Source organism: Pleurodeles waltl, chromosome 10 (assembly GCF_031143425.1).
Source record: "Pleurodeles waltl isolate 20211129_DDA chromosome 10, aPleWal1.hap1.20221129, whole genome shotgun sequence".
In the NCBI taxonomy this organism is placed as follows: Eukaryota; Metazoa; Chordata; class Amphibia; order Caudata; family Salamandridae; genus Pleurodeles; species Pleurodeles waltl.
In genome coordinates, this window is record NC_090449.1 from 102,881,503 (window position 1) to 102,907,849 (window position 26,347).

Here is a 26,347-nt window from a genome sequence, read left to right on the forward strand (position 1 = left end):
CCCCTGGTCAGCATGGTACTTCTGGGAAAAGGCCTCTTGCAGCTTGTTGTGTGCCAGTAGCCACACAGGAGGTCACCCAACTGACAATTGGAAGTCCACTTCTCTGTTTTAGGTGCAAAAGGAAAAGGATTCAGTCCTTCAGTGCTGCTCTCAGGTCACAGGCAGCTGTTCAGTCCCTCTTCTGAAGCTCAGAACATGTTCTATAGAAGGTGGCTGGAGGTGCCACATTTATGTCAAGACCAGCTAGTGAGTGAGGGTGACTCCTGAGCACCTCTTGATCAATCGGGTGTAAGGTCCTAGAGCCAACCTACTCACTTTCATACCTGTTTGCCCTATGTCATTGGGAAATCACCAGTGTCCTTTTGCATCTAACACTAAAATCCAGTTTGAAATAGAGAACGTACCCAGAGCAAACCCAGAGACAGAAGTCTCGATGGACAAAAGCATGGCCCTTCAGCAAGCATGCAGGGGATCCAAAAGAATTGTCTTAACATCCTGTCAAGCAGGATTTGACTGTGCTGTCACAGGATGCCCTCAGCTCCCATTCTGAATATTCTGTGAAGTTTAGAGGAGTTATATATGCCTATTCAGGTTAGCCGATTGTTTGCTCCTGGGAGGTATTTCACACCTCATTCACACCTGTTCTTGAGCTGGAGCACAGGCTGAGAGCTGGCAGAGGTTTATTCTATTTAGTCTTCTTACATTCAGGCAGGTAATGAGTAAGTTTCTAAAAGTTATTTTCTCTAAAAAATAATTAACAATCCAACTTCACCATTAAATTGAATTTTTAATATGTACAAAAAATGGTGGTGTAACAATTTTCTAGCTGGCCCCATTTCTTTATTACAGTATTAGTATTTTAATGTATACTCTGGTTTAATATATAGGACAGTTGGGCCTGCCATAGTGAAAATAGCTTTTAGGACCTTGTCACTGCAGGGACATGTTAACATTAATTTTCTAAATGCCTCACATTTAAATACCTACCTTGTGGGCCACAAACATTCCACAGGGGTGACATACAAATAGTAAAAAGGGAGGTTTTTACTTTTCAAAATGGCAGGCCACACTGAGGTCTTACACTAGCTAGACAGGGTGGGCCTGAAGCCCAGTTTGTACTGCCACAATAGTGGATGTCAAAATTGATGCTGCAGTTCACAAGAGGCATTTAACTTCCAGACCCTGGGTACACTTTCAACACCTTATACTAGGGACTTCCAGTGAAGTTAAAAGAGCCAATAAGAAATAAGCCATATTAACTATGTTTAAACAGGGGGCCCTGGCACTCTATGCCTTGGTGAGCAGGGGTAAAGTGCACAGAATTCTAAAGCAAGAACAAAGATAGGGTCTAGCCTAGGGTGAGGAAAGTGGGGTGACCAATGCAGAAAAGGAGGATTTCCTGTACTCTCCATTTCTCTACTGTTTCTCCTATCTTACACTCCCCATCCCTCTCAATTTTTTATACTCTCCACTCTTCTATTGACTTTTTTTTTCTTCACCCACCCTGAAAACCACCTTTAACCAGCCATGACCAGACGATGACTAACCACAATAGCACCTTAAAATAAAGTGTGATACAATTTATGGTCAGCGCATATAACAGCACCAACTTCACACCGAATAACACTGAAACACTTCACTGAAAACCACAACCCATAGCATATTGCCTCACCATACAGCTTAAACCACGAATATAACTCTTCAGAACTCACCACATAAATCCCAACACATTCTCTCATCCTAGCTTATCCACATAATACCATATAGCACACACAAAACACCTCCAATTCCACCATGAGGTACACCCTCATAAAAAGGCCTGTGGCATACACATAATCACACTGACCTCCAGTGACTACTTAGAAAAGTACAACGGCATTCTTGTGAATAAACATTGATCCACACTGTAAATGATAAACCAAATGTTTGTCACAAGTTACTTGATCAATGTTTTATGTTGAAATGTGCTATATGGCAAGAAATCAGTAAGACATGCTGCAATAAAACGACTCATGACAAAAATTAAGGCACATATTTATACCTTTCCAACTTTTGCATCATTTTATGACGTAAAAGCGGCGCAAACCTACAAAATACAATTATATTTTGTAAGTTTGCACAGCTTTTGCCTCAAAAAATTGCACAAATGCGGGGCTAAAAAAGTATAACTATGGGCCTAAGTTCTTCAATTCCATGCGTAGATATCACCTAGATGCCAGTCCTCTCACCCAAAAACATAAGACTCAACCCGACTATTCACCCACAATGTAACATACACTCTACATTTTCTCAACTGTCACTGACTTTTGGTGTAAACATTTTGTGTAGTCAGAGCTTGCTGTTTTTTTTAGAATGAAACACTACAGTAAAACAATGTCTGCAAAGATATTAGAATTCCCTTCTTCAGTGCCCAACAGCTTTAAACAGTATGTTGGCCGAGAGGCTACTACGACAAGTAGCTCTCCAGATACTGTAAGAAGCTGGCCTGCGTGCAGCACAGTATGCTAAATTAGAAGATTTTTGCTTGGATGAAATAATATGTCTATACCAAAACAGAAAAATAATGTCCTGGACTCACAAATGCATTTATTTTCAGAAATCCTAAGCTGATGTTTGGAGAAAAAGGACTGGGTTTCCAAAAGATATTTAAAGCTGAAATTTGAATAATCAAGTGGCACTGGGAAACATATTACTTATATTGTTTTCTTGGTTCCGGGAGTATTCCAGCTATGGCTGTTATGTATTACTCATGTTAGAGACATTCCAAATTGATAAACATGTTATTACATTACTGCTGGCAAGCCTACCTGATGCACTGAGGTGATCAATGCTAGTAATCTTGCATATGGTGGCAACTAATGTAATCTTGTCGGATGTGGTCACTTTCACAATACTAATAATATTAGTAGCTTGGGGTGTTTTCCTTGAACATAAGTAGCTCTTATTGCAGAAAGTTTTGGAGACTACTAATCCCGGTTATTTAGAATGCAAATTAAATAGATTGTTCATGTAGTTCAGCTGACATTTTTTTACCCTGGCACAAAAGCCATTATTATCAACAGTGCAAAGAAATGCACTAATGTGGCAGACTCAATGTACATGTTGTCCAGAGTGGATACATGGCCACGCTAGTGATGGAATTGGGTGGGGACATCTCAAGAAAAATATTGGAGAGTGGCTCTTTTTTTTTTTTTTATTATTATTATTTTTTTTTTTTTTACAAATTGAGCAATGTAACTCCTCTAACCTTGTACTTTACATCTAGAAGTGCAGCAGGGCACAAAGAAGTATTTGTAATGCAATGGGTCTCACGTTTGCTCAAGTTCGAGCTATTAGCATTGTAAATTCCTAACTGGACTTTCTTGCCACATAAATTGAAAATGAAAGGTAAAGCAGTTGACATAAGCAAGCTGATTTAAAGTGCCACGGCTGCCATGAGCATGAGCGGGAAGGAAAGACACAAAAGGAAAATTATGTTCGCTCGCAGTCAAAAGTATCGGCAAACTTGCAGTTATCCATGTAACAGGGTAGATGGCCAAGGCAGTAACAAAACTGCCACAAGGTGGGACAAGGGTAAAGCATCTACCAATGATAACCAAGGACTTTTGAAAGGCTAGTCCATGAACGACTGACAGTGATGGTGATAACGCGTCCAGCCCTTATAAATTACCTGTACCTGGACACGTTGGAGGTCGGTGAATCTTTTAGCCGAGTCAGGCTCTCCTCATCCTAGAATAGTCGGGTCATTCTGATCAATAATCAATAACTATTGCAATTGGTAATCAATACTCAATTAATAGATCAATATAGCACATCAGAAATCAATAACAGTTGGTATTTCGGCGCACCATGACCTTTCAGTCATGAATAACCACACCAGTTTATTAAAAGTTAGTGAATTTATTTCCCTATATTAACAAAGCTAACACGATGTATATAAGTCTCAAAACCAAATGATATATGTATATGAACATTACTGGCTGTCCATAACGGCGGAAGAAACGCAATTTACGCAAAATCTGAATAATGATACATTCAGTTATCGCAATGCAAATCACTAATATGACTAACTGTATTTGACTAATTTCATACATTGGTCAGCATAACAAGATTTCAAAATAGCATGGTACATCGAATGAACACCTCGACTAACCTCTAATTAGCATTGGCATGTGGGGCTTCATGCAAAACGAATTTAGTCAACACAAATTTGGAAAACTTCTAGCTAGGACCCTATCAAAATAGCAGTTGGTACCTAAAAGGAAAAACACAATGCATAATACATTTATCCTTTCATATTTACCAAATACAATCAGCATTCAAGAAAAGTCTTTGTCCTTCAAGTACCGGTTCGATCAGCATGGGGCAAGTTTCAAAGAGGCAAAGTTAAGGGCAAGCTTCCTTGCAGCGGCAAGGAGAATGGGGCAAAGTTACTGCATGGGCAAGACGGGGCAAATCAAAGTTAAAGTCTCTAGGGTGAGAATTCTTAAAGTCTCTTTCTCTCAGATAGAGAAAAGGGCATCAGGGTGTCGTCCAAAATGGAGTCCGGCATCTGGCTTCAAACTGGCATCGAGGAAAATGGCTGACTTCTCTTTGTCCAGTGGGTTTAAGTAAGAAACATTCCAAATTCTGCAGGGTCTTCCATTGGAGAGTTCATAGGTTGGCTTCAAATTGTCCAATGAAAATTGTCTTTTACTAGCGCTCATTTATGCATACACTGTCCTTGGAGCCTTGGAACACAAATTGTAACATGGTTTGCCAATTATTTTACTATCTGTACCTTCATTGTCCGCACCTGCAGACTGACCTTGTATCAAAGGGGATGAAACCGGCCTAGTACGAAACCTTGGAGATAAGTGTATCAGCAGCTCTACTGGAAAAATACAACTTCAAGCAAGAATATATGTTTCATTAGTTCAAGGAAAAAGCCACGCAGTTAGAATTTGAGACCAGGCAACTAGGCCAAAGCCTCTACTAAATTTAAGCTAAGCAAAACAGTTTCAAACGAGAAATCATGGCATACATTTGCAATTATGAAAGGTTACTACATTTTCAATACTTCATGATTAATAAAGCTCATATACAATGATGTCAAACTACCCCGAGGGCACAATTTCCCTCGTACATTATTTTCTTTCCTAAAATCACACTACATTATACGTTTTGATTACACGATATGTATGAATATATGTCGGACCTTCTTTTTCTGCGTCATCAATGGCGAGCGGTGGGTGTGGTTAAAAGCCCACAGATAGATTACAACAGGCCAGGGCGCTTGCACGCTCAACCTAAAAATGGGACGGGTTAGAAAGCACAGCGTTCCGGTCAACATGTACGGGAAAACCCAGTAAGAAATCACTCATATTTGACACATTAGCACTCTAGCCAACTTCCCCAATTCTCACCACGCCTTTCCACTTTGAAAAACCTGTTCACTTTTGTTATAATTTAGTGGAGCGCCTATACTTTTCACTAACCAGGCTTGATGTCAGCTACAGAATGAATCCTCAGCGTAGAGTGCCACCCGGCCTCTACTATGCACATTATGACCACTCGAGGCATTCCCAGAGAGAGCATATATCCAATGTCTGTGGCTTTTGTCCCGCTGACAATATTGCACAGTTGCCACGAAGGGCTACCCAGCTGCAAGAGCTCTACACACACTGTTGGACAGGCCTCTTGAAACAGTCTAGCACTGCCAGGTGGGCCTGCTTGAAAAGGCAAACTTCTGGGTGTTTTTATTTGGGACCGTGGTCCTTGACTAGGCGAAGAAAAAAAAACACTCCACACACCGCCCCTGTCAAGCTTTCCCATCTGACGGTGTGAGACTGCCTCAAAGCCGGTCCAACATTTTCAATGCTTTAGGTGCAACCGCAAGCCTTTCATCTAGTTCTCACTCCATCTTCGTCTGATGGAATTAAAAACTGTTTCAGCATGGTACTGTTCTTCTTTCATGTCAGTCTTTCCTTCTTCCTTCCCTCTCGCTCTGCTCCCTGTTTTTGTCTGCCTCTCCACCTTGCCTCCTTGGCTAATTGTTTCTGTGTTTGCCAAAGGCTCCCTTTTTGGATTCTCTGCACACGTTTTGTGTGTTTCTACTTTCTTTTTTCCTTTTCTCTCACTTCTCCATCATTTTCAGCTCGTGTCCACAACTATCGCTGATACTTATCCCATACTCCACTCCCATCCTTCCCTTCTCCAGCAGCCTTCAGACTGCTGAGTGTGGTGGATAAGCCAAGTCTAATACACGCATACCCTGATTACATGTTGCAGTGTGTTAGGTATAAGACTTGCTGACCTGATAAATAGCCGGTGTACATTATTTATCAGGTGAGATAAATAGCAGCTATTATGAATTTTCCCATAAAATGGGGACTAACCTGCAGATTAATCTGTATGTGCTATTTATAGGGCGCATTTGGCCCACTGAAAGTTATGCAGGAATGTAATATTTATTGTACACAGGGTAACTTCTTCTGATAAAATCAAAAAAGCTTGTAATTGCTATCTCTGCAATATAGACTAAAGCACACCCTCACATGCATCATAATGACATTGCAAGTCACCAAGGTTCCATGACCATAAAGATTAACACAGCCAAAGGTTATGGAACTCCAGATGACTTGCAATATCCTTATAATCTACGGCAGGAGATTCTTTATAATAAATGGTCACACCATCACTTTTCCCACAAACCACTTATACCTTTGGTGTGTTGCCTTTCCATACGAAAGAGTTAGCCTATTTGCAAACGTGAAGAAGAAAAGCAGAATCTCTAGTGCAACATTAAATACACAAATAAACCACATACAAATGTGTTGCAAAAATGTTAGTATCAGCTTAATACAAGTCAGATTTTTTTTTTTAAGTCCTGTTGCTCCGAATGTGCAGAACCATGCAGAGATTCCATCTTTTCTATAATTGAAAAATAAACATGTTGCCATATCCCCTTTCTGCTCATCATTATTCATCTAGAAAAAACCAGAGCAGAAGGAAAAGCCACGTTACAATTTCGTTTTTTTAAGCACAGCTTTAATCATTGTCTGTGTCCTGCCTTTGACATTGGCTGCTGGCTCACACAGCAGACACTGTCACGTCAGAACTCAAGCATAATAAGGTATTACATTTAGCAGCAACTTCATTTGTTTATCACAGACAGGGCCACTGGAACTGTGATTCTGCAGGTGCAGGTTTTTTCACATAATTATGGATTTGTTGCATTTGCCATATAATCAATAATCAACTGCATAATAGGTAGATTTTAACAAAAAAATGTTTCTAGCTCAAACAGATCAAAAGTTGCTAAAAAACAAAAGTGGTGACATGGGTTCACACACAGTGGAAGGCCCTATACAAAGGTTAACTTGTCATCTTTTGGTTGCTTTTTTCTGTATTTGGTTGTTAATGAGGTACTAATGACGTGACATCTTTGCCCTGCTATTGATATTGCCATTTACTGATATCCCCCTGTGTAAAAGGTGTCAAATAATGAAGTAATAGGATAAAATGTGCCACAATATGCCGCATAATTCAACTTTCTTGAGGCATAATTTAGTCAACCCTGCCACATAATTTGGTGTTCTCTTGCCACATAATTCCAGTGGGCCTGATTACAGGTGACTGGGTTTGTCTGAAGTCACATGGAATAAGGAAAATAGAGACCAGTTTTCAGACAGGGTCTCATGTAGTATAAGACCATACCGCAGATATCAGAATTTATTGGGCCACTCATAACGAGTTCCTTAGTCGAATCTGGTTAATCAAGCAGCCTGTTAGTCAAATACTCCTTTCCTGCATTCAAATACATTCACAAAGTATGAATATGCAGATTCCATATTGGCAGCTTGCTTTCCAAGATTCCTTCCAAAAGTACAAAAAAGTGTTGGCATCTGAAGACTGTATCGTATAAAATGTTACTGTCAGCTCAAAAAAAGAATTGTTTCAACGCGTTTTGATCTTTGGTGGCTTTCTAAATTACCAAAGTTTCCACCAACAGATACCGGGTTGCGCAGAGTAGGCCACATTGTAGCAAACCTTCAAATCAAAGACATATTATTGCTGAGTCACAAAAGCATTTATGAGTATGGGTAATAGTGCTACAGGAGTACTCGTTACTCTTACATGCCTTTGTGAGTCAGCACTCAAACACCAAATTTCCTATTAATAAAAGTGAAAACGGGCACAGACCTTTGTGATTTACTAATTATATATAATTATATTGCCTGAATAGTTCAATTTTGTTCCAATTTTGGATGTTTTGAGGCTAGTCCACAAGCCATGCAAAAGTGCATAAAAGCTACCACATGAATAGTACGTTAAGTACTCCAAAATGCCTTTGTGATTAGGTCCCAAAGCATTCGTATGGCAGAGGAAGTGAAAAGGACTCTTTACATAGCACCATCTCTGGTAAAGTGCTCCAGGCTGTGCTAAAGAGTTACCCTGAGGCAAGGAGGCCGACCTGGGCTAAGCTGAACTGAACTGAGCTGGACAGATCCAGGAAACAGCAGCAGGCTGTTGCTCCAGTAACATCACACACAAGAGGAGTAAGGACCCTTCCTGAATGCTATTTCCCCCCAGTTTTATTTGTGGTAGCCCAGGACCAATAAAAGGGGATTTACATATTTCTGTATTTATTTTACAGGCGGATTGTAATAATTGCAGGATTTTAAAGACATTACAGTTTTATGATTTCCTTTACCAGTTGCAAAATCCTGACTGATTGGCTGGTAAGCAAGACATTTTCCACCGGTATTTGCGCTGTTTAAGCTACCAAAAAGTCACTTGTAGTCATTGTTAATGTTGGGGCAGATATTCAAGCTTTCACGCAAAGCAGTACTGTAATAAAATGGAGTATTAGTTGTGCAGCATGGGAGTCATTTGCAAGTAATAGGTCCACAATTGTCTCCTTACAGGCAACCAAGCACACCATTGTAGGACTTGACTCTCTCAGGGTAGCAAAGCAGAGCAGTCCAAGGCCTCCTTGATGTGGGATAGTAATCTCAATTCAACAACAATGGCCAATAAATCATTGTCCAGTCAGTGCATTTTCTTTGAAAAAGGAAGAGAACTGTTATTGCACTCTCATTACTGAACTCTACTCATTAATTTAGAAATATATACATTGGGTAGAAGAAAATACCTTTGGTGACACTGATGTATCACATTCTACCCTTAGTTGGCCATGACCCCTATAAGCAAAATTCCCTCCCATCTGTACCCGATGGATCATCACAATTAAAGAGGGTTTATTTGGTAATAAGTCACAGGGGATGTGGTCCCCAGGAAAGTATTGACTTGTGAAAGCCCCAAAAGATGGGATCCCCAGGGCCACATGAGCCGAGCCTCTGGTGAGAAAGCCCAACACACGCCTCTTTCCTAAAAAGTTGATTGCAATGAATCCCAGGCCTTGGCCCACCTCAGGAGTTTTTGAGATAAGTAGTGGTGGAGCCCAACGTGCTCTGTTTCTCATATCTCTGCATTGTTAAAATTGGCAAATATTCCAAGCTGCATATCTCTGACCCCCCCTTGGGTCAGTTTTCACAAACGTTCGCTCCTGGTGGTGAGCTCTAGGTCCTGGTCTCTGACATGGCACAGTTTCCAAGGAGCTGGATTTGCTGGCTCCCTGCACCAATCACCTCCTCTCCCAGAGTTCCTCTCCTGCTGGTGGGGTCATCTTGTGCAGCCCCTCCGCTACCAGCCAGGATATCACCCTCCTGTCCACACTCCCAAGCCACAGAGCCTCCAGGCTGTCTTGCAGAGCACTTGGGGAGGAAGTGGAGTCTAGAACTTTCCCCAACTGGTCCTCAAGGGACATAAGTGGGTCAGTGCCAAAGTCTCTGGAGAGACCCATCTGGTTCCGGGGTTCACTTGCGATAAAGACCCTAGGAGAGCATCAGCTGGCTTCTCTTTCCAGTTTTCCTTGATTCTGCTATTGTTGCATCCCAGGTCCAAGGTCTTGTTCTCTGTTGCTCCCTTTTGCAAGGGTTTATATGTGCGGTGAAAAGTTCTAGATGCCAAGCACCCCTGGCCAGTCCTAAGATTCAATGTACACAGGGTGTCAGCCTCATTATTTCTCTTCACCCATCCCAACCTTCCTGCACAGCATGCTGGGACAATATAAAATGGCGCTGTCCAGTTTTCTCTGCGATTACCTCCTCTGAGGGCTGCAGCTCCCCACATAGGTGACATCGCTGACAAATCCGTTCCCACTAGTACTTCAACGAGGAGCCTCTCCTGTGTTTGCTCCAGATGACTGGGCTTACTCCTTTGTTTAGTGAGCCTGGGCTGTCCCATCCCAGGTGCAGTGTGACAGATGCAGATATTCCTCGCTCCTGTTTCCTCTTCCAAGAAGTAGGTCCATCACTGATAATTGTCCCTTTGTGTAGGGTGGTTTTTGTTCCTCCTGCTGGAGTGCAGATTAATAACTTAGCCCAACAGGAGGTGGGACAAAGGCCTGGAATCTGTTTATGACTTGAGCCAAAGAAATATGACAATTCTTATATATATATATATATATAGTGGCCTTTGCCACTAGGTAGTTAAAGTTAGGACCTAGTTTCTATAGAAAAAGCTGCATTTTACTTGCCTATATCTTTGACGCGGTTTGAAGAATCTTCACAAAATTTTCCCAAACAATTCAACAGTCATGTGTGCTGCTGTCTGGAATATTTCAGGGTGATCCGTCAAGCGGGGTACGAGATAAAGGGGGGGCAAAATTAGAGCGCTTTGAATGTTAATTCCCATAGGAAATTTTGAACAGCAATAGCGCCGAAACCACTGGACGAAATTACACCAAATCTGGTAGAAAGGTAGCTCTTGGTCCAGAAAGAGCCCTTTTTGTTGTTTGGTGTAAATGTGTTCAGTAGTTTTAGAGGAATTAAAGGAAATCCAAATTATATATATAGGGATCCAAAGGCTTAGCGACCCTCCCGATCTCGTGCTGAGATCTGAATGGCTGCCAACACTTCAACAAGGAAGCATTGGCAGGCATCTTCGGACTCAGCTTCAGCCAAGTCCCAGGAAAAATTTTAAAAAGAAGAAAAGGGGCCAGGGTAGGGACACTCTGACCCCTTAGCTCTGGTGCTGACCCACCCGCCAGGGCTAAAAGCATTTTTTTTTAAATGTTTGGTAGGAGGCGCAGCAGAACCGCCAAATTGAAATGGCCGCGCACCGTCATTTTGAAGCTCCCTGGGGCACTGTTTAAGTGTGGGGTGCCGTCCGGCCCTTTGCAGCCCCGTGGACCACCACCTCCCCGGGGCATTTGTCCAATTGTGTGCTGGGTGCTGTGCGCCCCCGCACACAGCCCTGAGGACCGCCACCTGCCCGGGGCATTAATCAAAATTAATGTGGGGTGGCCACCCAGCCCCCCCGCAGCCCCAAGGACCACCACCTCCGTGGGGCATTTGTCAAATTTATGTAGAGGCCCCCCTGCAGGCCCAGAGACCACCACCTTCCCAGGGCTTTCATCACATTGTGTGCAGGGGGTCACGCAGACCCCTCGCAGCCTCGGGAACCACCACCTACCTGGGGCAAATGTCTCTCTTCATCATAGTAGAGGTTTTTTCTGTCTGCCTGCCTACAAAGAGGCAGGCAAGGAGACAGAGGAAACAATTGCTCTCGCAGAGAGGGAGCTGTTTTAGCAACTCCCTCTCTGTGACAGCACTGCTGGCTCCCGCAGCAGGCGCAGAGCCAGCTGGGTCTGAGAGGGCCTTCAGGTTCCACGCAGCTCCCCGCCACCCCCCAAAAAATAAATAAGTAGGCTGGGCCCCGGGGATGGGATCCCCCGGGCCAAGAACAGCCTAGGTAGGGGGGACGTGCAACTCCCCTATCCCCCCAAAAATTAATCAGCCACAATAAAGGTCCAAGAACCGGGTGATCAAAAGCAAAAAACCCTGGTGAACTTAATGGGCGGAAGTCAATTGCTGTAATAGCAGTAACGAAAGCACATGTTCTACATTGGTGAAGGAGAAAGAGCGGGACAGCATCATATATACTTTTCTCCTTCCTGTGGTGGTGTACTTTAGGCTGCCAAGCACCAATGCACTCAACACTTTGCGCCAGTTTGCATCACTTTTTTTGAGGCAACCGGTGCAAAATATCAGTGAATCTGCCCTTTAGTTCTTACACTGACCAATGAGTGCAAATGTTATTTTCCTTGGTCAGTCAGGGCAAACGCCACTGCGATATTGTTAGACACCAGTGCAAAACTGCTGAGCTACTAGCGCAATCCGTTCAGTCCATCCCATTTTGCACGGAAATATAAACGAGCAAGTTAACTGGAAAGGGAATTCTATTTCACATATTTTTTTCTCTACTCCTTATAAAAAATAATGTACATTATGCATTTATTTTCTGTTCTTTCAAACGCCATTTCCCAAATGCTCTTACATGTATTTTCCTTAACTCTGCAATGGTAAATTAAAGGAGGACTCCTAATTACATTCCCCAGTTTTGTTATTGTTCCTAGGTTTCTTTCTGTGTCCTGATTAGTGTCACTAAATAGTTTAAAATGAGTCGGTGTGTGTCCCGAGTTGGTTGCCCAGCCGCCGCAGTTGTCACACAAGAGAACATCTCCACTGAATTAGACAGGATTACCCCACGGAGGATGAGGCTGAATGGGGCGTCCATTTAAAGGTCGTCTGCAGGCGGCGCAGCATTGCCGAGTATTTACGAGTACTCAATCATTGTATCATTAGGCGAGATACACAGGCCTCCTCTCTTCATAACCATGGTGAAAAGCAAGACATTACAACTGGCCTACTGCCAATTACACATGCCAAGTGTCTGAGCCCATGATTGCCGTTTAATTACAATTACGTATGCGCGCCTGGAAATCAGCCAGAGTACATGGCACTCTACGTTATCAACAGGAAAGCCTCACTAAAGCCGTGTAACAAGAATTTCTGCAAGAGAAACGCACGGGACTTATTTTCAAAGGGATTTCTCCAAGTATCAGACCACGTGAAATTATTTCACAGCAGAGATCCAGGAATATAACAGAGCAATGATGAGGGTGTGATGTATTCAACGTTTGCATTAGAACATAGAAAATAACTGGATAAAATACTTGAGAAGATGCACTGAAAAACATATATTCTCCCTTACACAGTACCACAGCTGTGCCAAGGCCAAATGGCATGTTATTGCCACAGTACAGCGCAACTGGCTTTAGAAAATAATGCTTATTGCTTCGCAGATTACATTCAAGCGCCAATCGACAGAAGAAAGCGGATGGGCCACACTCACAATACCCAATAACTGTGGGGGGAACTTGGGGCCAGATGTAGCAAAGGTTTTTCCCCATTCTGTGTCTATGGGAAAAAGTGTTCGTACATATGGCCCATGGTCAAATGTGTCACAATGCAGCACACCAAAGTTGGTGTGCTGCATTGCTTCTAAAGGTGTGTAAAAACCAGAGCCATATCTATTAATATATGCTCAGTTTTGATCTCCCCTTCACTGGAGCACTTTAGGCTGCCACACACCAACGCACACGCCCTTGCACCATGATGCAGGGGGTGAGTGTGCGCTCCAGCTCGGGTTTTGTACTGGGAGAGGAGCCTCCCAGTACAAAGACTACGCTTTATTACTTTTCCCACTTTGTAGGTGTGCTATACAGTGCAGCATACATGCAGAGCTTGAAAATGATTGAAAATCAAAACAATTCTCTCTTTCTGTTGGAAGTAAGTTTCCTGCACAAGGAGTTGGTTAGCATGAGGCTTCTTCTTTAGATTACAGAAGCCAACAGAATGAGAGTCCCACAGATACTGCCCGGGGGAGCCGTTGCCTGGAATGCCACACAAAGAGAGGATCCAACACGCAGAACATGTACATATTACATTTGATAACAAGAAACAGGAAAGTGACAGTGAAGCGTTGCATACAATAAATATATCACAGTTTTAGAACATCATACAACTCACAACATATGCTGAATGCTACACTGTATGTACAACACTAACAATGTATGTAACAGTTTTGCACAGGTTGCTTTGAGGATGTGTAAGGTTTTGCTCAAATCAGTGCATGATTGTTAGTCGATAGGGATTTGCAAGAAAAACGATGAATGGTTCAATGAGAATACTCATGCACCAGCCATGGAACACCCTCTTGACACAAAGTAGCATAAAGTACCAAATAGTGCTACCCTGTGTTACAAAAGTAACGCAAACCCAGTGCAACGTGTTAGTAAATCTAGGCCTGTGATTCTACGTCACTGCACAGATTAAACCCCTTTAGCCTTGGTCAGTGTAGATACTTTAGTTTACATTTACTGCATATGAAGAAACATCATGGCATAAACCATACATGCAGGTCCCCTGAGCGTAATATGCTACTTATTACCATCGGGGTGACAACTCACAAGCGGTGAAGCCTCTACTTGATCGTGATGGCTATCCACTTTCTCAACAATGGTAATAAATAGTATTGTCATCCTTTGCAACTGCATATGTGGTTTATGCTGTGAGGTTTATCCTTGTGCACCAACCAAGCTATGCGGCTTAAAGTTGTGTTGTGAGGTACAATCAAATTGGGGAGGCCCTTGTACAGCGATTGTAACATGCAATTGGTGAGGCAGGTAAATAATGTTTTTCCTCTGTCAATTTCACCATACACTGGTGATAAAATGAAATTTGACCTGTACATTCATTACAGAATAAATGTATGAGTGTGACTTTATTATTACAGTTGATCTAAATAAAATGTTATTGGGACTCATTCATTTTCACTGGCATGGCATAAATATAAATGTCAGGCTGGTGACCCAAAGTAATCCCGCTGCACAAGGCACCATACGTATACTCACACTGAACATTAATGGCATCCTGGACCCTATAAAGCAAGGGGGGCAGAGTAGAAACGAGGAAAAATATATGGTGTTGACATACTCCTTCTACAAGAAACACACATAGCAGGTACTAAATGCCTTATTATTGCCCACATGACATACACTCTAGTAATCCATGCCGGCTTCACTAGGGGATGTGTGGAACCCCCATCCTAATACCAGGTGAACTCCCTCTGTATGTTGCCAAAACATGGCGTGACAATCGCACCAGCTACACAGCCGTCTTGGTTTTAACTATGGGTACATAATCTCAGTAGCCACTGTGTATACTTCCCTCCACCCCCCACTAACACATGACTTTTTGCAAGCATTGGGGATACTTACGTGCATTTTCTGACAGGTTGTTGTGTACTTTGTTGAGGATTAAATTGACTGATAGATTGGGAACTGGATAACCAGGGTGGGTCCCCCTCATGTGATTGTGTGGAGTGTCGGGGGGAACATGGATACATTTATTACTCAGGGACTCCCAAGGTCTTCTCCCCGCTAGACTACTTCCCCCTCCCTGCCTTGTGGTCTTTCAGATCATTCCCCCTGTGGAAATGTTTGTACAGGTAGGCCTGTGACATTCTCTAGTGGGTTGGTGTCTGAATGCATGGTGGCTACAGGACGCTGAAAATAAGGTCACATCCAAACAGCCATAGAACAGTACTTAAACACAAATGAGGGCACAGTGGAGTCCCCGAGGTTCTCTGGGAAACATTAAAGGGCAGAATTTGAGGGAATTTCTCAGTCACATGCTAAGTACAGTCAAAAAAGAAACGACTGACCTAGAAAAGCACATTCTAGACATAGAGTTAGAGGCGACTCAGGCTGCATCAAGCTTTCTCTCCACGCTGGGGGACTTGTTGCACCAATAGAAGACTCTACATCAGCTCTACAGTACCTTTACAATACCTTGGCATTGACAGACCATCTTCCGGGCTCACATGCTCTTCTGCTGGTCGATTTCCACAAGGCGTTTGATTGTTTGGTGGGATTATTTGTTTGGCCTTTTGCACAAGATTAATTTAGGGCCTAAGGGGGTGATTCTGACCCCGGCGGCCAGGGTCGGCGGGAGCACCGCCAACAGGCTGGAGGTGCCCCGCAGGGCATTCTGACTGCGGCGGTTTGGCCGCGGTCAGAACAGGAAAACCGGCGGTCTCCCGCCGGTTTTCCGCTGCCCTGCTGAATCCTCCATGGCGGCGCAGCTTGCTGCGCCGCCATGGGGATTCAGACACCCCATACCGCCATCCTGTTACTGGCGGTTCGCCCGCCAGGAACAGGATGGCGGTATGGGGTGTCGTGGGGCCCCTGGGGGCCCCTGCAGTGCCCATGCCAATGGCATGGGCACTGCAGGGGCCCCCGTAAGAGGGCCCCACAAAGAATTTCAGTGTCTGCTCAGCAGACACTGAAATTCGCGACGGGTGCAACTGTACCCGTCGCACCTTCCCACTCCGCCGGCTCCATTCGGAGCCGGCTTCCTCGTGGGAAGGGGGTTTCCCGCTGGGCTGGCGGGCGGCCTTCTGGCGGTCGCCCGCCAGCCCAGCGGGAAACACAGAATAACCGCAGCGGTCTTCTGACTGCGGTGCGGTATTCTGGAGGGGGGAACTCTGGCGGGCGGCCTCCGCCGCCCGCCAGAGTTAGAATGAACCCCTAAGTGTTTTGGCTCGCTGAAACTCCTGTATATGGACCTATAGGCCAGAGTGCGAGTGGGGGGGAATCATTTTCTGCCCCGTTTCCAGGGCACCAGGGGCCCAGGCAGGGATGCCCACTCTCCACCTTATTATTCATACTCAATCCCTTGGCGAGATGGGTGAGAATAGACACCTTAATCAGAGGCTTAGGATGGACATCCGATATCTCAGATAGGATTGCAATATGTACGGACGATGTCCTAATTCTTCTGGATGAACCGTAGAATCAGAGCCCGAGCCCTTCAGATCCTGAAGCATTTTGGGTGGTTCTCTGGGCTGGAAACTAACAAGCACAAATCATCCATCTACCCACTACGAAGCCCTCCATAAGCACTGCACTCAGCAGACAAAACTGACGTCCTCCGAGATGGCTTCCAATATCTGAGAGTCTATTTGATAGAGAGACCTGTGTGAGCCTGGAAGCGAAATATCTTGCCCCACCTGGAGCGAGTGACTTAAGCTGTAGGGTGCTCTGCCATATACAAAATGGCTATCCTACCTCACCTTCTATATCAGCTGCAGAACTACTCCTTTCTGCTTCCACACTCTCTGTTCAAGAGGCTGGAAAACTTGTTGCTGGACTTTCTGTAGCAGCACTGTACTCCTCTGGTTGCACTTTTGATGTGCTACAAATCCATATACGGTGGAAGTATTGCAGCCCTAGACATACTCTTGTACTGAAGGGCATTTCATCTTGTTATTATTAATGAATGGTGGTTTGATGCTGCGGCTGACCCTGGTTTTGCCACCGAAAAATGGGCAAAGTAGGGGACACCTCTTTTACATCTGTTATATGGGGGATTCTTCTGGTTGACCTCCCGATTGCCACACATTTGACCTTCAGATATGGAGGGAGACCCTTAGAGCTCTTGAATGGCCAAAATGCACATGCAAAACTCTACTGTGGTATAGAACCGGGCTGCCGCAGGTCATGGCCTTGGAGGGCTTCAAACCCTGGGATGTAATAGGCATCTCAAAGATCTAATGGTGAAATCCTTCCAAGAACTGCAGACGGAATATGACTTAAATCGCTCACATTTTTTTTGCTATCTATACTTGTGTCATACCCCATACATTAAGGAGTTCGTAGACCTACTACAACGTAGCCCACTTGAGGCTAAGAAGCTCCTTTGTGAACTGACTAGACACAAAATTTCACACGTATATTGATCATTGGTGCTCAATACACCAATATTCAGTGTCCTTCACAAGGCATGAACAGGAGAGCGAGGGCAACTGACCAATGATGACTGGAGAGAGGTTTGCTCTTCACCCCGCAATGTGGCGATTGCCTTACAATTCCATTTAATACATTGGAAATACCTTCATAGGACAAAGAATACGGGGGACTGGTTGTGGAGAATGGGAGCTGTTGCCTCGCCGACCTGTTTGTGATACACGGTCTAATGGGGCAATTTACCACACACAACGTGGTTGTGGAAATCCCTATTTACAATGTGTGAGGCTGCCTGCTCTAGCATTACAAGATATGGGCTGTTTGGGGGCAATACTGGGGCATCACCCTCCAAAGGTTCTACAACCCACACCATGCACTGGGTGATTAAGATCTATCTTACTTGGTCAAGACAAGTCCAGGGGCCCATGGGGGAAATGGAAAAGAGTGAAGTTGACTGGAATGTTATCCTGGGGTCTGAGGCTGGGGAGATATTATCGGTGTAGTACTTGCTACTGTTTATTCTGCACTCTTTACTAAAGGCTCAATCTCCCTGACGCATACTGGCCAGGTGGTTAACTGTGCATAAATCTGCTGTAATGTTTTTTGACAACAATGAATAAAATGTGTTATATAAGAAGAGTGAGGTCAAGACTAAAAAGGAGTAAGTATAAACGTTAATGGGGGGCTAAGTATAAGATGAAGAATAGGTCTAAGTGTCAAAGTAATACTAGGAGTATGTATGGGATATTTGTATGGAACAAAACTAACCAAAAGGAGGCACGCGCTGTACACCAGTCATCTAATGTTTGGAAGTAGCTAGGTTCTGGGAGCTGGAGGGACTATTACTGCATCATGCTGTTGAGTTCTTTAAGGAGGTGCGTTTTCAGCTCTTTCCTAAATTGGATCTGATTTGGGATGGTCCTAATGGATGTAAAGAGTAAAAGTAGGGGTAAGTACTAGTGAGTAGGCTTAAGAAGAAGGCTGTAAAAATGAGAGTAGAGTAGAAGTAAGAGTATGAGTTAGTAGGAGGTACAGGAGTAAGTGTAGCAGTAAATGTGAGTACATGTAGAGGTAGAGTCAGGAGTAAATAAGAATGCCTGATAGTGAGTAGAAGAGAAGAAGTAAAACTAGGAGTCAGGAGGACTAAGTAGTAACAGTACCAATACAGATATCAAGATTCCTATGGCTGCTCTTACTGCACAATACCAATTCCATTCCAGATGTAGGTGTAGCTGAATATTATGAATGCTTTTTAAAGAACAGCACACTGTCTAAATGTGTTTAATACGCCTCACAAAGCCAGCTCTGTACACTTTATTCATAGCTTAAAGACTAAATTGCGGGCTTGAAAAGAGCATCTGTTCATCTCCTTCACAGAACTTCCCAATCTGGATCCTGGGTTGGGTCTAGGGGTGTCGACTCTCCACAATGGGAGACCGTGGGCAGAGCTTGGGGTCTCTGGACCGCATTGTGAGTCCATGAGCTAATCTGTAGATCACATGGCTAGAATGAGACCACCTCACTTGATCTGAGTCACTGGGCTGGAATAGGAGTGTGAGGTGTGAGTTGGCCAATCTGGAAAGAGACGGGCATTATTAAACTAGGACAAATGCATAAATAAAGTTGTTAAAAAAAAGAAAACTGGGAATGAGGGAAACAAGGCAGAAGTGACTGGCTTAAGCAGAGGAGTTATCAAACTGAGGTGTTAGTCTCTGGACCAGAATAGTCATCACAGGGATAAGTTTTAGCTCTCTGGGATGAACTGGCTGTCACTGGGTTGTGCTGAGTGGGTCAGTGGTCAGGCTGCTGCTTTAAGAAGTGGGCTGGGGCTATTGGGGCACAACAGGTATCTGGCAGAGGTCTTCCTTGGGTCACACCATTTTGCGTCCAAGAAGGTCCAGAGCAGGTGGCAGCTGGCTTAACGCTCTGTTCAAAATTGCAAACATGACAGAAGAAAAGCTGCCATCTCTCCCAGGCCACCATCTCCTTTTAAAAACTGAAGATGAGGAAGGGCCAGGACATGCGATAGCTGCCAGGGCGCTCTAGTTGGCACTCACAATACACTTCGACTTATTTCACACATCACATCACTCATGATATGTTTCTGTGACATCAGTGATAACATCAATGCGACATCTGAAATTACACCATTGATGACAACACTGTAGACGGTGAAGGCACAACTTATAGTTACTTTAGGGCACACGTTATAGTTACTTGAGGTTACTATAACTGGTGAATTTAAGTGCTTTGGTTTTTTGAAAATAGTATGTTTAAACTGACATTTCTCCTAACTATAATGTCCCTTTAACCTTTGTTTTTTTCAGTGAATATATTTTATGCAGTGGCGTTTGCCACTGTGTAGGTATGGTTAGGACTACTTTTCCATAGGAAATTACTTTTTTGGTTTGCTAATAACTTAGACGCCATCTGATGAATTTTCTCAAAATTTTCCCAAAAAGTGCCCCTTTTCCTCATTCCTTCTTGGAAAGTTTTGGGGTGATCCATCAAGCGGGGTTGTAAAAAAGACGGCTTCTAAAATGCAATTTCTCTAAACAATTTCCATAGCTATTTTTTAAATTTGCTACATGCAAAACAACGGAACGGAATAACATCACATTTGGCAGAAAGCTAGATCTTGGTCCTGAGAGTGTGCCTTTTCATGATTTGATGTAAATCCATTCAGCAGCTTTGGGGAAATTAAGATTCCATTACATATCACAGCCGTTGGGTTCACAAGGGCCTCACAAGAGTTCAGTTGTGGCACATAACCAACAATAAAGCAATCTGATTAGTTGAGAGGGAATTTTTTGCATCAGCCATCTTGACCACTTAAGAAAGAGAGGCTCGCACAAGTCCTGCAGGAGCTCACACTCTGATTGGCTTACAGCTGGAGAACAGAAACAAAATGGCCACCATGACTGAATATGGGGAAATCTCCTGGTGTTGTGAAAATGATCCAAAACGCTATAAAAGAGGGCAGGGTAAAGTCATACTGGATCCCCTAGTAATTGAGAGGAGGCCTATGAGGCATTAGTAATGTGATTAGGCAAACGGTAAATTCTTTTTTTGTAAAAAAGTGTTGCAATCCCGTGGGAGTTCACAGGAAACCCATGCAAGACTTCAGACAGACCCTTTCCACACCCTTCTACTGACACCTGTTGCCTAGGGGAGAGGTGTCAGTGGAGAAGTCAGCCAATCCCCACACTGTTCTTACGTCTGTCATTTTGAGGCAAGGTCTCAGAGGAGAGGTCAGTCTGTCCACACCCTCAACTGCGCATGGCTGTCACTCTGAGAGAGGTATCAGAGGGCAGTCCCCCCCACAGTCGCAACTTCACACACCTGTTGCACTGAGAAGAGGTCTCAGAGGAGAGGGCAGTCCCTTACCACACACTATTACACATACCCGTCATCCTTGGGAGAAGTCTCATTGAAGAGGCTAGTCCTCCTCACACTTGACTTTGCTCACTCATCCTTTAGGGGAGGGTCTCGGTGAGGTGAGCAGTCCACCCCTACACAGCACTAGGCATGCCTATCACCCTGAGGAAAGGCCTCAGTAGACTGGGCAGTCCCTCCTAACACCGTACTATGCACACCCATCGTCCTGGAGTGAGATCTCAGTGGAGAGGCCAGTGCCTTCCAACACACTAGTAAGCATGCCTGACAGATCCCCCTGAAACTTTCCATGCACAATTTAGGCAAAAAGGAGCACTTTTTGGAAACTTTAATGGAGATTCAATCATCAATCAAGTTATTAGCAAGCCAAAAAAATGCATTTCCTATGGAAACCCGATCCTAACTTTAATTACCCCATGGGGGCTGCCAGTGGGTAATATATGTGTGTGTGTGTGTGTGTGTGCGCGCGTGCAGGTATGTTTCTATATGTGTGTGTGTGTGTGTCTGTACATATATATATATATATATATATATACATATATATACATATCAACATATACATACACATATGTGTGTGTGTGTATATATATATATATATAAAATATTGTCAGGATGCTTACATGTAGGGTTTAGAATAGTAAATGTATATATACCAGTATATAATTTCAGTGACAATATTGTGGTAGTCAGTATTTTGCCAGGTCAGTATTTAAATCAGTTTCAGGCCTGATCGTTCAGACCCTGGAGACTATAGAACAGAGGTCTTCAAACTGGGGTCAGGCCCCCCAAGGGGGGCCTCAAGTTGTCCAAGGGGGGGGGGGCCAGACACTGGCCAAAAATAGCATTATGCAGATTACATGCCTTGGGTTTAAGCAGAAGCTTGTTATTGCATTTTTAAAAAGGTAACAGTACTTAACTGCAATGTTTAAATAGGTTTAGACATAGTTAAATATTGCCATTTTTATAAAACAATTGTGAAATTCTGAGGGGGAGCCCAATAATTTTTATTTTTCAACTGGGGGGGAGGGGCGGCATTAAAACGTTTGACGGCCACTGCTCTAGAATGTTCTAATAAATGATGTCTTTGTGCTATATACATACTGCTCTAACTACGTGATTTGTTTTCACTAAAGGTGTTGTGGGAGAGTGCACAGTTAGTTTTTTCTTTGGTTATAGCTTTTGGGTTGTTATCTGTGTTGTAACAGGATAGGGGTTTCTCTGTGTACAGCGCAAGGATACCTTGAGGTCTTGCTTACCCTTTATAATACCCTCTAAATAAAATAAATAACTAGTAGAAAATCATTGGAAGGACTGTGTCTTTCTGAATCAGGAGCATGAGGAGGAATGCAGCCCAGTTATCCAAAACATGCCTTCCGTCTTCTACCACCTGTTTCTCCCGAGTCTTAGTCTCACCCTCTGCCTGATGACAAGGCAGAAAGAATGGATTAAGACTGTGAGACGTAAGATTAAAAGCTTTGTGCCTTTCTAGGAATTTTCTGTGTCGTCATAGCCCTGTAATTGTGCGAAAATTAGCCAGATTTAAGCAGTTTAGGGGTTAGTTTTTTGAAGGGGTAGAAATTAACCTGACTTGAAAACTGAACTAAAACTGCTAGATGCCAAAGATAAATTTAATAAAGTCAAGAGAAAGGGTAGACTAGAAAAGAAACCAGACATTAAAATGTCTGCACGGTCATCACTATAGGAAATAACTTTCGTAAAAGCAAGGTAGGATACAAATGTATCATCGGAAAGAACTGAGATCTGAAAACAATGGATATTTCAGAAATAATGAACACTGTTTGTGCTATAATAGAAAAGCGTCAGCAAATGTATCAGTGTAGCTAAATGTCAAACTGCGAAAATAACAAACCTGTTTTTGTATGTTTTAGATTGCAGCATGAACCTGTCACTAGAAGAATCATCAACAAAGATGGGTTCACAGGACAAAACGTGGATAACCTACCCAAGTCAGAACATAGACCCTCAGACAAACATTGAGGATATCATAGCATCCCAGAATATCATCTCACGAGTTATGCACGCCTACATGGCTGTATTTGTTCCCTTGGGTTTGTTAGCTGGAATATGCATCATGGCCGCCCTAATCAAAAGCTATGGTCTACAAAAATCCTTTTCAAAACTTGATTTATGCCTGCTCTGCCTGGCAATCACTGAAGTAACTATCTTGCTTTTTTCAATTACTGTTATAGCTCGGCCAGGTTACATGGAAATTACCAATTTAAGCTGTGGGGTGCTAGCTTTCCTTTTTAATATCAGCTACTTCAATACTCAGTACCTTCAAGTTATGTTTATTTTTATTTTCTTGCTTAATAAGGGTATGCCTAATAATCCACTTCTGATAAAAGTTACTCAAAGGCCCTTGTTATGTGTTTTAATCATCATTGTTTTTGCGTTCTGCAGCTCATTGACAGTGGTGGCCCTTCTAGGTACAGTATCGCAGCTCCATGAGATTGTGTACTGCCAGCTAGATCCTCTAAATGCCGCGCCCAGTTATGACATTGGCAAATTTTGTTTAGGATTTGGAATTCCTTCTTTATTCATGACACTTCTTCTGGTGCTGATATGCGTAAAGCTGGCAAGAAGCAAAGACTTCACATGGAAGGAAATCAGCCACACTGGAAGAATGTTGATACCAATTTCTATAATTATGTTCACATGTCGCCTGTTTTATAACACATTGTTAATAAGGAGGACAATTTCCAAGTTACAGAGACAAAGTGGATCTATTGGGGATGAGTTAGTAATGAACATTGCAGAAATTGTGATGTTTAGTCAAAGTTGCTTTAGTCTAGTTATCATAATGTTGCTCCATAGGCCTTGCAAGGAATTGGTACATCAAATGTGGACTTCTCTCACACAATTGTGTAAACCGAACGAAAGGGTCAACAACACAAATGTCCCTTCAGAACCAGAAGAAGCTGAAAATGTTGCTATGACTGGAAGGAATTTGGAACAACAAGACTAATTATTCTTATACAAGAAAATGTCAACCAGCAATCAACTGCAATAAGTTAATTTGATGTATTTTTACCAATTTTGGTTCAACATTGTATTTCCATTGGGCTGCTTCAATAGTGCATGTTAATGGTTTGTCTAAGATCCCATTTTACGAAAATCACCCAAAGGCGCAGCTACTGACATTCACCATAGTGATTAGGTGAAAAACTAGAAAACAGTAGTAGAAACACATTTTGATTGAAAGAGTATCAGTGAAGATAAAACAGTCAGAAATAATTCATAAAAAATATTTCACATTTTAATAATTGATATTGTTTTACCACTGCACATTTACACAGTGATTACGCTTAAAGAACAAACAAGACTTTTGGGGAGGTAATCTTGTTTCTTAAGATTTATAAGATTTTCATATTATGAACATTTTTAAGATCAGTGTTCCCGTCTTATTCTGACTATTTTGATGATTATACTCACATCAGAATAATGTTAATAGAAGTTAAACTAATTCCTTTAGAATGGAATTTGTAAAAAAGCATATGCAGAAAAGCTATGTACATTTATACAGTTATTTGAAAAACGAAATGTCAATTTTTCACTTTTTTTTAATCAGTATTTAGCTATGTATTTTATAAGTAAGGGTGTTTCCATGAAAGGTGTCCTCACCATTTCCTTTCAAATAAATACTGCCAATTTCAGGATGTTCAGTGTAATCAGTGGCTATGCAAAGTATCTCATCTGGATCCTTTATAGGTAAATCTAGCTCATGCATAAGAATTGTGACAATTCTGAAGGTTTGACTGGTTTCTGCCCATAAGTATTATAACAGAGAAACAATGGGTCTAATGCAAGTGATCCCTGCTGTAGAAGACAACGAATTTTAGATGGTTCTCACAATGAAATAAAAGTGGAGGAGACTAGTGTTTTTCCAGATTTGAGACTCAGAGGGTGTGGTGGAGGACAGAGATCCTGCTCTAGATTTCACAGGCTGAATACACTCCAGGTACATTTCGTCTAAGAATGTTGTAAGTGTCAAATTTCCCCTGAACTGTTTTGGAAATCAGCAGCTTTTAAGGGGAGAAGTGAAGAAAAACAATTATCAATTCTAAATTTGCAATACCCCGTCTAAAAAGATTGATTGTCATAAGCGCCATCTCTCTTAGAAATTGACCTCCTCATCATGTTATTCAGACTGACTACAAATAATTTAAAAATGGCACAGTTCTCCAGTGAGGCAACGGGACCAAACATGTTTGGTGATGAGCTGCAGCTAATAATTTTCAAGATGTTCGTAACTTCATTCCAGGTGACCCCACAAAATGGTTGTAGCACATTTTAATAGAACGCAACTTTCTCCTGTATTAGAAAATTAAATTAAAATCAGTTTGTTTAACACCCTAGCACTCTTAAAAGACTGCATATACTTATTGGTTTCCTCACTGAGACTATGGCCCATATTTATACTTTTTTAGCGCTGTATTTGCGTCATTTACTGATGCAAAAGTAGAGTAAACTTACAAAATACAATTATATTTTGTAATTTTGCGCCGCTTTTGCATCCAAAAATGATGCAAATACGTCACTGAAAAAGTATAAATATGGGCCATAGCCTCTGTGGGGAAACCAATATGTATAAATATGGGCCTATGAGTTCACTGAACTGAGCAGTGATTCTGAGATTGTTCTGCTCAGTAGTATGATTTTACCTTTGAAAACGTTTTGAGTTTGAAGCCAGACTACACTACTCACTGGTTTTATGGGGTCCGCTAAGTATATTGCAGCACCACAAACCTCTAGATTCCTGATACCGACAGAAGGAACGAGTAACTTCACTCTATACCATATAATGATGTCAGAAAGTTTATAGATCTTTTGTAAATACCCTTTCAGTAGCATGTGATAAAATAGTTTTTACAAAAAATAGTGTTCGAAAACATTTAAGATCAAATGTTCCATTACATTCTTTGGCATAAAAAGTAAACTTAGTTTAACATATGTATTTCTAATTTTCATTTCAAAAGTTAGATATTTTAACTATCTGTAAAGACAAGTGTGCAATCATTTTATGACATTGAAATCTGTAATGACATTCCTTTACATTTTAAATAGTGAGTACAAAAGGTAAGTATATCAAAATAGTAAAATAATTGGTAGAATATTAATAAGTTTAACATATGTGCTCAGAAATTATATGTAGTTGAAATGATGTTCTTTTGGTCCAGTAGGTGAGCACTGAAGGTTAGAGGCTTAAAAAGGGTCCCCACGGTAATTAATGTT

At 42.4% G+C, this 26,347-nt stretch overlaps 1 protein-coding gene across 2 annotated transcripts in view; it reads left to right on the plus strand.

Moving 5' to 3' along the window:
* Positions 1–24,771, plus strand: part of LOC138261164 (uncharacterized) — a 102,354-nt gene extending 77,583 nt beyond the window's left edge. For both annotated transcript variants that reach the window (XM_069209873.1, XM_069209872.1), the window contains one exon: positions 22,984–24,771. In XM_069209873.1, coding sequence (XP_069065974.1) covers positions 22,992–24,080 — 1,089 coding nt within the window. In that variant the 5' untranslated portion in view covers positions 22,984–22,991 and the 3' untranslated portion in view covers positions 24,081–24,771. The remainder of the gene's footprint in view (positions 1–22,983) is intronic.
* Positions 24,772–26,347: the final 1,576 nt, after the last annotated feature.